At 45.8% G+C, this 13,694-nt stretch overlaps 1 protein-coding gene across 1 annotated transcript in view; it reads left to right on the forward strand.

Annotated features, from left to right (window-relative positions):
• c4h21orf58 (chromosome 4 C21orf58 homolog) overlaps positions 1 to 13,694 on the forward strand; it is a 97,809-nt gene that overhangs the window by 38,157 nt on the left and 45,958 nt on the right. The window contains exons 3-4 of the mRNA XM_069934044.1: positions 9,576 to 9,649; positions 11,065 to 11,214. Of these exons, the coding sequence (XP_069790145.1) occupies positions 9,576 to 9,649; positions 11,065 to 11,214 (224 nt within the window). The remainder of the gene's footprint in view (positions 1 to 9,575; positions 9,650 to 11,064; positions 11,215 to 13,694) is intronic.

Consider the following 13,694-nt stretch of genomic DNA (forward strand, 5'->3'; position numbering starts at 1 on the left):
ATGAATAAATGTATTCCATTGGGAAAAATAACATATAATTTAAGAAATAACATCACAGTATTCGAACAAATTTGGGAACCGTACATGGAACACAATAGAGAAGTCCTACTGCGGATCTCCACCGCCTAAAATGACAGAAGGAGAAGATGACGAAATGAACTGACCCAGTATGTAAAAGTAGAAGAGACAAATTTCTTGTTTATTTTCATTGTGTGACGACGTTGTTTAATGGGTTTAATGTATCATATAGGTTGAACGTTGAGTGAGTGGGGAGGGGGGGGTGAAGGAGGGGGAAAAAGGGGAGATATACTGTGTATATTCAAGAGGGAAATATCTGTGTGTATTTTGGTCAGTATTGTTCATAGTATGAAAAATTTAAAAAAATAAATAAATAAGATGATTCAGCAACCTTGGAGCCATGTAGTGAAGTCTTGGATGTGTGGGATGGGGTATCTATCTAGGATATGACATCATTGAGTTGTCTGTAGTCACCACATGGAGTTCTTCTGGACCATGTGCAGCAGGGATGCCCAGGGGCTGTTTGAACGGCAGATGATACCCACCTCCTCCATGGTAGCAAACTCTGTCTTGGCTTGGAGGAGTTTGTCCTACGGGAGGCGCCATCCCAATGTGTATACTGGTGATCCAGTGGTTTCAATGTGGTGCTCTACAGCATGTGCAGGTTTAGCATCATGGAAATTGAGCGCCAACAGTGACAGATATTTGGCCAACAAAAGGGAATATTTGTTGAGGTCCAGAGCATGGATGCCCAGCAGCATCCGTAGCAAGAGGGGGTATGAATAAAACGTGGTAACGTTGACCAAGCAGCATCTGTTCATGTCTACCAGGAGCTCATGTGCCTGGAGGAAATAGACCTCGAGTAGGGCTTGCCCAATGGATGCAATCATACACTTCCAACGGAAAACATTTCGCGCGGCATGGATTGTGACCAGACGTGTGCTGAAGCTTGGAATGGAGGAGTCATTGGCTGCCTGTAAGGGGAGGCCCTTGGGATTGTGCTTGAACTCAAAGTACATCAGCAGGATGAGGCTCATCTCTGCATGTGTTGACTAGGAAATCACAGCTGGTCGCTTAGATAGAGTAGGCTTTTATGTGTGCCAACCGCTGAGGGCACTATTGGTGGCTGACCTGTTAGTTTCCCATTCCCGCACTTGACTTGGCATTGGGGTATGAGCATGGAAGGATGCACCACTGGGCGATGCAGCCCCAATTGGCAGCAGTAGGAACAGTAATCGCTCAGTTTGTCTGAGCACTCGTTGCATTGCAGTTGGGCCACGGCTACTACTGGCGAAACCAGAGGGAAAACCCCTGGTACAGGGGCTGAACCGGAGGCACCGATGGCATACATGTATTGAGCTCTGCTCCGGGATGCAGAAAAGTCTGTCTGCTTCCATGGCTACAGATGTGGAGTGCTGAAGTCCATGTCTGATATTGCCAAGGAAACATTCACCAGTAGCTCAGATAAGAACAGGGCCTCAAACAAGAAACAGTTTGTGTGCCCATCCGCTAAAGCCATTTCATGCATGAGCTTGGAGGGGTTTTTTAAATTGCCAAGGCCTTGCATATTCAGGATGTGGACGGCGCGCTCATGCTGGCAGAGTTCCAGGGAAATTGAGGCGTAAACGCCAGAGTTGTTGGTACTTGCGCTCCATTGGAGGGTTTTCCACGAAGGAGCTTACTTTGGCTGTGGTTGTGGCATCCAGGGTGCTGACAAAGTGCCAGAACTTGGTGTCCTCAGAGACAATGCCTCTAACCTGGAACTGTGACTCTGCCAATTGTAACCCGTTCCTGAGCTGGTTGGCCCAGAAGAGTGGTAAATGCATGCCCACAGTGTTGGTCGCAGCCATTGCGGCTGTAGTGGTCGCACCATCCTGTATTTTGTCGCATTCAAAAACATTGATACCTTTGGGGACACCACTGTAGCAGTTGCTAACAGCAGCGTTCCTGAAATGAAGTACGCCCACCCAATATGAGGGTGAACCTGTAACTGACTTTATTTGAAACTCTAGTGCTGCTTTTATAGGGGACGACTTCCTGTCTGGGGCGCGCTGGGAGTGACATTGGTGCGTTGCAGAGTCACTGTTAGCCCAGCGACGTGTAACCAGGAAGTGCAACATCTCCCAGGCAACGCGTGTCGCCAAACGCGGGCTTCTCCTGAGAAAGCAAGGAGGGCCCGTACCATCCGTCTGGGGCAGATTCAGCCCCGTCTAACAGCGAAGTTGGTTGCCCTGCTACAAAAGTTTAAAATTGGCACCCCTAGCAGTCAGTTCACCAACCACACAAACAAACTCAAGCAATTGGCAAATTCATTTATCTGGCATCTACCAATCCCCATGGATGCCACATTACGGGGGTTTTCACTGTACTCCTGAACCTGGAGGTATGAGTCCTGTGGCACCTGTGCCTATGTATGGAACAAAGAACCTTTCATTGAATCACATAACCTTCAGCACAGAGATTCCCCTTCCATACCAATGATGAGGTCTACTTGAGCCCCATTTGCCTACATCAAGCCTGTATTCCTCCTTTGCTTTTCCTATCCAAGTACCTGTCCAAATGCTTTTTTTTTTAACACCTTGCCTTGGTATCCGTTTCTCCCAGTCCCTCTGGGAGCTCATTCTAGAGAGCCAACACCTCTGGGTGAAAAATGTGTCTCTTAGATCAAATTTAAATTCCCCTCTCACCTGAAATGTGCCCTCTAGTTCCAGATTCTTCTATCCTGGGGTAAAGACTTGGCTATCTATCCTGCCAGGTTTACTTCCCTCATAATTTTATAAACCTCCTAAGGTCACACTTCAGCCACCTTCATTACAGTGGAAATCAATTCACCCAATCCAATCCCTGCTTATAATGACAACCTTCCATTCTAGTCAACATCCTGGTGAATTTTGTCTGCAAACTCTATCGTTACCACATCCTTCCTGCAACATGGTGACTAGAACTGTACACAGAACTTCAAGTATGGCCTTCAAGCAGCTGCAACACAACACCCAACTCTCATATTGAATGCCTTGGTATCTAGAACCATTGAACACTGCAGTACAGAAACAGGCCCTTCATCCTATCTAGTCCATGCCAAACTATTATTTTGCCAGGTCCCATTGACCTGCATTTAGACCATAGCCCTCTCATCCATGTATCTGTCCAAATTGACCCAATTCCTTAGTCTTATGGGAAATGTTTAAGGGCATGAAGCAACTTTTTCACTCAGAGGATGGTCTGTATCTGAAATGAACTGCCAGAGGAAACAATATAAATGGTACAATAACAACAGAAGACATTAGTCAGGTTTGTGGACAGGAGAGGCTTAGAAGGATATGGAACAAATGCATGCAAATAGACTCTCACTTGGGCTAAAATACCAACAGTGTGAACAAATTGGGCTGAAGGGTCTATGCTGGGGTGGCCAAACTGCAGCTTGTGAGCCACATGTGACTCTTTGACATGTGCAGCTTGTGGAGGTATTTTGGCTGTGTAGTTGGTGGGTGTGGCTTATAAACATATGATTGTGGCACGTGTTGTGGGCCTGGAACTAGAGAAGTGTAAGTATGATCTGGTGACACCTCTGCCATATGTCCTCATCCAGACCCCAACTGTCCGCCCATCTGAGTTCCCGACACCCCGATACATACCATGTATTTACTATGGTCAAAAGTAATATGCGTGTAATGGTCAACCCACTAAATTTTACCCTAAAAATTGGTCCACAAAATTCAGCTATTATATGCATATATACAGTAAGTGTACTTTTTGATTATAAAAATACAAATTAGCAATTTAAAAACATACTGTAGCGACACGCATCTTGGCCGTGATGAACCGGCCCCGCTTATTATGTGTGGTCAGAACGGAAGTTGGCATGCACTCTTGTGTCAGCATGACACAGGTGGCGGGACATATTCCTGACTGCCAGCCTGATAAGTGCGGAGTTGAATAAATATTCTGGTGTTACACTCAAGCTAACAGCCCTGTATCTCCAATCTGTTCAACTGCTGTCTCGCAGCACACTACAGTGGTGACCCTGATGAGTCTCCATGGCCTGAAAACTCAACCAAATGGACCCCACAGCAGTAGGCGCCATAGTGTTGAAGCTGCGACCTTCTGGACTAACCGACCCAGCACCTGGTTCGGCCAAGCAGAGGCGCAGTTCCAAATCAAGCAAATCAGATTCAACAAAGGTATTTCTACGTCATTAGTTCACTCAAACAGGAGGCCGCCGCCCACGTAGACTACCTAATTCAAGCTCTGCCAGAGGAGGATAAATATGCAGCATTAAAGAACCTCCTTATCAGCACCTACAGCCTATCCCAACAAGAGAGGGCAACCAGACTCCTAAACTTAAGACGATCTGGGAGAACAGAATCCCATCCGCATTAATGGATGAAATGCTCGTGCTGACAGAGGGCCATAGCCCTGCCTAATATTTGAACAGGCCTTTTTGGAACAGATGCTGGAAGACATTAGGATCCTGCTTGCCAACGTAGATTTTAGTAACTCGCACAAGGTCACAGCAAAAGCCAACGTCCTCTAACCCACCAAGCATGAAAACCCCGAAGTTGTCCACTGGGTGACCAGACTGCAGCACGGGTCCGTCTGCCAACCCACCCCACCAACAGAGAGCTGTAACAGCCAACAGAGCCAAGCACCCACAGACCAATGCCTTTGCTTCTACCACCAGCATTGGGGAGCTGGAGCACACAAGTATCGCCAACCCTGCTTGTTTCAGGGAAACGCGCAGGCCAGCTGTCGTTAGTGGCTGTGGTGACTGGCCAACAAAACAGCCTACTGTGGGACGGCATCTCAGGCCGCAAATTCCTCGTCAATGTGGGAGCCGAGATCAGTGTCATTCCACCCACTTTGCTGGACGCGCATGAGACCACAGGGCCCCACCCTACGTGGAGCCAACAACTCCACTATTACAACGTTCGGCCACAAATGAATACTCCTACATTTCGGGGAAAACGGATTTTCAGTGGCAGTTCACCGTGGCAGCAATCGTGAACTGCCACTGAAAATCTGGGTCTACTCTTTACCGATGGACCTGCAAGCCAAGCATTTGGTCCATGCTGGGATGTTTCAAACTGTTCACCTCGGTACGTCAAACGAACCAGCCATCCACCTGGCCGCGGTGGAGACCGCCTGCTCACCGACTTCCCCACCATCCTTCATCCACAGTTCTCCTCAATACAGCCGCCACATGGCGTCCAGCACCACATCGCCACTGATGGCCCCCCCATTCACTCACGAGCCACCAGGCTAACGCCATACAAGCTCAAATTGGCCAAAGAGGAGTTCATGCACGTGGAAGAGTTGGGCATTGTCTGCAGATCTGATAGCCTGTTGTCTTCCTCCTTCCATATGCTACCCAAGGCCAATGGCAGTTGGTGACTGTGTGGAGACTATTGCCATCTAAATGAGGCTACAGTCTCTGATCGCGACCCAGTGCCCAACATCAGGACTTCATGGCGAACCTCAATAGTGCCCAGTTCTTCTCCAAGGTCGACCTGATCTGGAGATATTATCAAATACCAGTGCACCCAAATGATGTGCAGAAGATGGCCATTATCACCCTATTTGGCCTCTTCAAATTTCTCAGGATGCCATTCACCCGGAAGAATGCTCCGCAGTTGTTCCAGCAGTTGATGGATGCAGATGGACATGACGTGCCATTCCTTTTCATTTACCTGGACAACATCCTGGTAGCCAGGACCACTCCAGTGGCTTTTTTGCTCACCTGGCCCAGTTTGGGCTCACAATCAACCCCACGAAATGAGAATTCGCCTGTGAGCAGATAGATTTCCTTGGACACCGCATCACCAATGATGGAGTGGTACCCTCCCCAGCAAGGTGGATGCCATCCTCCAGTTCCTAAGGCCAGACATACTCAAAGGCCTACAGGAGATTTACAACAGGTTCATTCACAATGCCACTGCCATCATGCGCCCCTTTTCGATCCACCAAGGACCTCCACTGAACAACAACTCCTTGGCTGTCTTTGCCACTACCAAGAAAGCCCTTCCACATTCCACCATGCTTGTACACCAACGGATGGGTACACCCACGGCACTCACAGTTGATGCATCCAGTACAGTGGTGGGCGCGGTCCTCGAACAATTGGTGGAGGACACCTAGAAGCTACTTGCTTTCTTCAGCTGACACCTTCACCTACCGCAACGCAAGTACAGTGCTTTTGACAGGGAGCTGCTCACCATCTACCTTGCCATCTGCCATTTCCATTACTTCCTGGAGGGCAGAGATTTCACTGTCTACATTGACCACAAACCGTTAACCTTAGCCTTCCACAAGGTGTCCGATCCGTGGTCTGCCCACCAGACACCTGTCGTGCATCGCTAAGTTCACTACCTCCATTCATCATCTCTCTGGCAAATGCAACATTGTTGCTGACGCCCTTTCAAGGCCAGCCGCGTACTATCACAGTACCTTGACTTCTATGAGCTAGCTCAGGCCCATCAGTCCGATCCAGAGATGCACTGTTTCTGCATGGCCGTCACGGGCCTCCAGCTGCTGTTGAGCAAAGGCACTACCACCATTCTTTGTGATGTCTCCACAGGCAGCCTCCAGCCAGTGGTACCAGCGAAGTAGTAGAAGAGAGGGTTTGATCTCATACACAGTTTGTTGCACCCCTCCATCTGCTCCACGGTCCAGATGAATTCTACCCATTTCACCTGGCACAGCCTTCACAAAAGGGTCACGGAATGGAGAAGAGGCTTACTTGGACTGCCAGATGGCAAAAGTGCAGACCCACACACGAGCACCCATCCAGCAGATTGAGTCCGCCTCACTGTTTCCAGCATGTCCACTGCCCGTCTCACAGGGCCTCTGCTACCTGCTCAAAAAATGGTAGACCGATACACCCACTGGCCAGAGGCAATGCCACTTCCCGACATAGCCGCAGACACTTGCGCAAGGGCCTTGCTTTCCACTTGTGCAAGGGCCTTGCTCTCCCCTTGCGCAAGGGCCTTGCTCTCCACTTGGGTCTCCTGTTTCGATGTCCCCTCCCATATCACCACTAACTGGGGTGAACTGTTCACATCCACCTCGTGGTCTGAACTATCTAAACTTCTGGGAATAGAGCTCCATTACATCACCCACAGTCCAACAGCCTGGTGGAACGGTTCCATCAGCATCTTAAATTGGTCCTTATGGTGGACCTTAAGGGTCTGAACTGGTCCATTGAGCTACCTTGGGTGCTCCTGGGAATCCTCAAGGCCCCCAAAGACAACTTGCATGCTTCCACTGCCGAGTTGCTTTATTGGCAGGCCCTCACCATCCCAGGGCAGTTCCTCCCAACCCCCACTGGGCCAGCAGAGGACAAGGAAGCCACACTTGTGCGTATACAGAACTGGGTTCCCTTGACCCTCCACCACCCTCATGGTATGGCCAGCCACCCCCCCCCCCCCCCCCACTCATGTTCCCGTGATTTACTGTCTTGTGCTTATGTCTTTGTACACAGGTGTGGTCACAGAGGACATTTCCAACATCCCTACTAGGGACCCTACAAAGCACTCTGCAGCACAAGTTCCTTTTTCACCTTAGATATTTGGGGCAGAGAGGAACTTTTCACATTGGACCACAAAGCTGGTTCACTTGGACAAGACCCAGCCAGTCCAAGAACAGCAACCAGTGTGCAGAGGCAGGCCTCCAAGGCACCAGGGCACGACCAGTGCTGGTTCTGGGGGGGGGGGTTATGTCACGACATGCAACTTTGCTGTGACGAACCGGTCCCGCTTGTTATACATGGTCAGCCATGACAAAGATGGGGACGTGCATTAATCTCTTCTGCTCCGAACGGAAGTTAGCATGCACGCTTGCATCAGTGATATCAGACTGCCAGCCCGATAAACAAGCGCGCAAAGTTTGAATAAACATTCTGCTGTGACACTTGAGCTAACAGCCTGTGTCTCCAGTCTTTTTGACCACTCTCTCACAGCATATTACAATACATCAATAAATTTTATCACGTACATGGATTTCTTTTTACTTATATAATTTTTTATAACAAATTGTGCATGTAAGAATAAAAATGTGTACAGTATAATATTTTTTCATGTGGTTCTCAAACATCTGAAGTTTATTGTATGTGGCTCTTGTAAAGCAAGCTTTGGCCACCCCTGGCCTATGCTCTGTGACTCAAAAATAACATGAATTTTTTTTTTGTCCCATGAGTGGCTCGGTTTTGGCAAGTATTATCTGATAAAGTGATGGATTTGGGTTCATCAGAAGCCTTGTCAAGGGTATTGAATCAATGCTGTAAGGAAATAAACAACATGGTGAGGGTGGAAGGAACGATAGTGACAGGGTTGCTCGTCAAAAAGGCTTGCTCATGCATGAATGGCAACATTTCTGTCAGGAAAATTGGTCTGATTTTATTTGAGAAGCTTTTTTTAAAAAAGACATACAACACAGTAACAGGCCCTTCCAGCCCAAGAGCCCATGCCACCCAATTAGACTACAACCCCACCCCATACGTTTTGGAGGGAGGGAGGAAACCAGAGCGCCTGTGGAAAACCCATGCAGCTCAAGGAGAACATACAAACTCCTTAGAGACAGTGCTAGATTCAAACCTGAGTTGCTGGTGCTGTAACTGTTGCACTAACCACTTCCATGCCTCCCTGAAATTAAGAAAAAAACATTTCCACAACACTTAATGTGTGAAGACTGTTCAAGGCTCTATAGCAAATTAAGCAAAAGTAAACATCAGGCAACAAAGGATACCGGTTGTAACAACGTGACTGAGTGGCATGGTTGGTGTTGTGGTTAGCACAACGCTGTTACAGTGCCAGGATTCTGGACCAGGGTTTGAATCCAGCACTGTCTGTCAGCAGAGTATAAGTTCTCCTCATGTCCGTGTGGGATTTTCCCGGGGGCTCTGGTTTCCTCCCACCATTCAAAACATACCAGTTGTTGGCAAATGGGGTGTAATTGGGCAGCATGGGTTCGTAGGCCAAAACAGCTGGTTACCGTGCTGTATGTCTAAAAAATGCTAGTTATGGCTCTGACCACAAGTCCACCTGTTCCAATCCTTGAAGTTTCATGGCTCCACAACTAACTTGTTCTCTCTCCCCATCTGCATGAATTTTAAAATCTTGTTCCAGGCAGTTAAATGTCTACACACCATCTGAGAGAATTCTTATATTTTCAAGATGCTGAGATACCACCAGGAGTAACTGCTCATTTAGCTAAGTTGTCCTGGCCATTGGATTCCCGTAATCTTTACCTTCCATCAAAAGTCCCAAAGAGGTGGTCTTCAGCTGGAACACCAGCTCTATTCCCAAAAACCCACCTAAAAAATCAAAACATCTGCAGGAGCTGGGAACCTGGAGGACAAACAGGAATAGCTAGAAAGACTCAATAAGTCAAGCAGCATTTATGGAAAGAGTGAATCTTGTCCGTATCTTCTTTCTGCCTGGTGTCCATTTGTTACTTGAAGCATTCTGTCATTCAATGAAGTTTTAAAATATTCCATGAGCTGCTTAAACTGTAAAACGATCCATGTTTGTGGGCTTAATGTGTTCCTTTGTCTTTGTCAGCAGGGAGTGCTGATGGACAAGGAGAAGCATTGCACAAAGCATTGAAACAAAAAAAAGGCTTGCTACAAAAGCTGAGGGTAAGGTTGACACCTAAATGAGAAGATTTGAGTGTGAAAAGTTGTGAATGACAGATTACCAGATTCCCCCCCACCCCCCATTTTCAGCACAGTAGAAGCTGATTTTGGCCATTTAAACTTGTGCCACCCAAATTATCTTACAACCCATACACTTTGTTGGGAGGAAACTGAAACACCTGGGGAAAACACAGATACTCGGAGAATATGGGAACTCCTTACAGACAGCGCAGAATTCGAACCCAGGTCACTGGTGCCGTAATAGCATTGCGCTAACCATTACACTAACCGTGCCACTAAGTTTTGGGCCAAGGCCCTTTGGTCCCAGTGCAACCTGAAAATTGTGAAGCTGCTTCCTGCATCAGCAAGTTCCATCAAATCAATCCAGTTCCAACCTGCTACAAACAGTGCAGCTTTAAGGGTCCCAAACTGTAATGTTGTCCAACCATCTTTCTCCATGGATGCTACCTGACTCACCGAGTCCCTGCAGCTTCTCATTGCTTTCCCTACTTCATCATAGTCAGAAACTGGCAGGAAAATGTCTACAACAGTGACATCATGTGTTCATCCAGTGGTAAATAGATGGATGATAATATGTTCATCATTTGCCACACCAATCAGAGAGACTCTTGGGGCTGTGTGGATTGTCATGGTGGTCCCAGCACTATGATGGTTTTTCTTTCAGGAAAAAGGGGAATAAAGTCAGATGTAAGAATACTGCTGAGGAACCACTGGACACAGAAATAAAAATGGCACAAAAGCCAATGGTCATAATGTGGTTAGATTTTCTTCTTCCCCAATTAAAGCAGGACTGAGCCATTGTCTTTTATGATAGAATGGCGAGCTGCAGAAAGAATACCAGATTCAAGCCTTGTTCTTTTTTGTTTTAGGTGATTTCCCACAGCCCTGAACAATTAATATTGATATGACCCAAGAATATTCACTTTCTGTACTTGTGTGAACTCTTTGACAGAGCTTGCCTCGATTTTTCACCAGCTTGCAAATCTTCATGTCCTCATCTCAATGCCTGTAAAAAATTGCTACTGGACCTGATCCCACTGCTCCTTCACATAGCTTGTTCAAGTTGGAGAAAGGGAGAAAACAAAAGGGAACTTTGAGCACTTATTCCTTTCAAGGTGCAATCTGTCACTAACAGCCCTGCAAACCTGCAATGGTAGTCCATTCTGCATGATGCTGAACTGTAAACAATCTTTGTCAGCCAAGGCAGGGAGTTATTGTTTGGGGGATTATGGACGATACTCATCAAGCACAGGACACCAAGGGCACTCGGGTTCACAGCAGCAAGTCTCCAAGTTTTTATGCCTGATGACCAGTTGGTATTAACATGGTGAGAAGGGGAGACTGAAGGAGGACTGAGGCAGACTTGATCATTGAAATAATCCAAAGTTATTTTTCAGGAACAGCACATGTTGGATGAGTGCTCCAGGCCCCACACGTGGGGAGGGATTCGGACACAATATCCTCGCCTGGAGCCCATTCAACAGGCCACACCAATTCACATCTACCATCAACCCCCACCAGAACAACCTCGGATTATCCAACACCCGGTAAGCCTCAGGGCACAGGGTTACAGTGGGGCCATTATCTTCAGTGGAAATTCAGTTTAGAAAATAAGAATTTGCAAATAGGAATACCACTTTATAAAGGAAACACTTGGTGGTTCAGCTTTGAACCACATGCATGAGTGGTAAACCTGTAAATGTTACAAACTGCTACCAAGACCAGTTGGTTACCCTCAAATAATCCACTCGATGGATATTTAGTGAGTTAAACCAAGGCACTTGGGGCAAGTTTCAGTCAAACACAATGAAAATCTATTGGCTGCAGGGCTGAAAGTAACTTAAATTCCTTACCCTTGCAGTTGTATCGCCAATACTGCTAACAACCCACCTGAAGTGATTGAATTGACTACTTATTAACTCAGCTGTCACACTGGCTTTCACCTCTGGCTGGGTATCAGTATTGCTTGGGAGATGCTAGTGTAGGGCCATGGAATTCTTATTTAAATTTTTTTATTGACTTTAACAATCAAGCACACATAGTAAATGACGATTACATAATGATTCAATTGTATACAATAGATACAAAGCAGGGGGGGGGGAATGAGTAAGAAAATATGCATAATATTATGCATAATAAACATTATGCATGCAACCATGTCAGATCTGTTTACTGGAATGTTTTAATAATAAAGATAAAAGATAAGTGAAAAAACTAATCTAATCTATCTCCTCCCTCTGGTAAATGTTTTTAATGAAAGGGGAAAAAAAATCAATAATGATGTGAAATCTCTGGTGACCCCTGGAGAAGTAATTATTGATTCTTCCAATTATAAAAAAAATTATATGAATGGGCCCCATAATTTCATACATTGAAACTTTCCATCTTTAATATTATATTTGATTTTCTCAAAACTTAAATAAGATACTACATCATATAACCACTGCATACGAGTAGGTTTGAATTTCCTCTCCATTTCAATAAAATAGCTCGTCTGGCCATCAATGTAGTAAAAGCTAAGACTTTTTCCTTGAGATGCCGATAGAGGTTCATCGGAGTAACAAGAAAAACCAAACCGAGCAATTAACCGACAGGGCTTCAAGTTAATCTTGAAAATCGTTGGAAAGAGATTTTTCAAACTCTGTCAATCAGATTTAACAACAGAAATAGGGGTGCCAAGCATCTTTGCCGCAGTTTCACAGATGTATCCAAGGTACAAGTTACTTCTGAGAGCAATTATAACTCAGCTGGACTCTGTAACTGCATATAGCTAAATGGCCTGATGAACAATTCAACCAATGTAAAGGCGTGGGGAATTATTGTTGTTGATGCTGATTGGATGGGACAATGTCTTGAAATATGCAGGTTCTCAGACAGTCTTTAAAATGAAAGTACAAGAGAATGGGGATTCTCTGGGTAAATTCATACCTGCAGGTTGAGGAGGGTGGCACTGTGAACTATTTTGACTTGCAAAATAATTCACTTCAAGTATTTAAGTAACTGTTAAAAGATATCATGGTCAAAAATGCATGCTTAATTCTATTAGAGTCTAATATAGGACTCGTGATTTTTTTTTGTTGCCCCAAGCAACTGGCAAAATAAATTGATATATTTTTTAAAAAAATGAAAGTTTAAAACTGTCATCCCCTAATGGTCAATTCATCAATCCACACAACGCACAATCTGAAGCAACTTGCAAATTCACTTAGTATCTGGCACCTGGGGATTGGTCGATGCTGGCTAAGGGTTTTTTTCTGTAAATGTTTTAAGAATTTTATTAACTTGATCAGCATAAATGTAAAAGTTAGAACAACCATTCCAAGCTATGCTGAAGGCTCAAAAGGACACGTGTTCATTTGTATGAACCACAGCAAGTTGATGTGCAGACAATAGGTTTGCCTATTTGCAAGAGAATTTCAGTATCACTGTAGTTAGATAGAATGTGCATTGGGAATGTTGGGTCAAGGCATTTGTCTCACTATCAAAGGAAGCATATACTTGTGAGACAGGAAAGTCACAGGATGTGCCAAAACAGAGCTTCTGACCCTGCTGCCCCTTGGCCTCACCTGCCAAGTTTGTGACAATCTGTGCCTGTCAAGGATCAGCCAGAACAGCCACTCCAGGATGTGTATATCAAACCCCACAAACTGACTGAAAGGAACCATCATCATCCTATGGGATGGAGAGCCAGAAGATACATGAGAGAAGATATGTGGGATGACATGCTTGTCAGGATGGGTCTGTGTTGACATGGGTTTAAGAAAATGACAGGTGATTGCCTTGAAAATAAATATGAAACTTAGCATCCATAAGTAAAAGGCGGTCAACGTTTCAGGCTGCGTGATCTGCTGAACTCCTTCAGCACATTTGGGTACTGCACTCAACTCAGATTTTCTTGTTTAGCTCCTTGAAACATACTAGGGGTTGAGCAGGATTGATTTGGTGTTCTGACTGGGACATCTGGAAACTGTACTGTCAGGCACAGTCACACAGTCTATCCAAGACCAAGATCAGTAGACCTTAGACT

This window comes from Narcine bancroftii, chromosome 4 (genome assembly GCF_036971445.1).
Source record: "Narcine bancroftii isolate sNarBan1 chromosome 4, sNarBan1.hap1, whole genome shotgun sequence".
NCBI classification, from domain to species: domain Eukaryota; kingdom Metazoa; phylum Chordata; class Chondrichthyes; order Torpediniformes; family Narcinidae; genus Narcine; species Narcine bancroftii.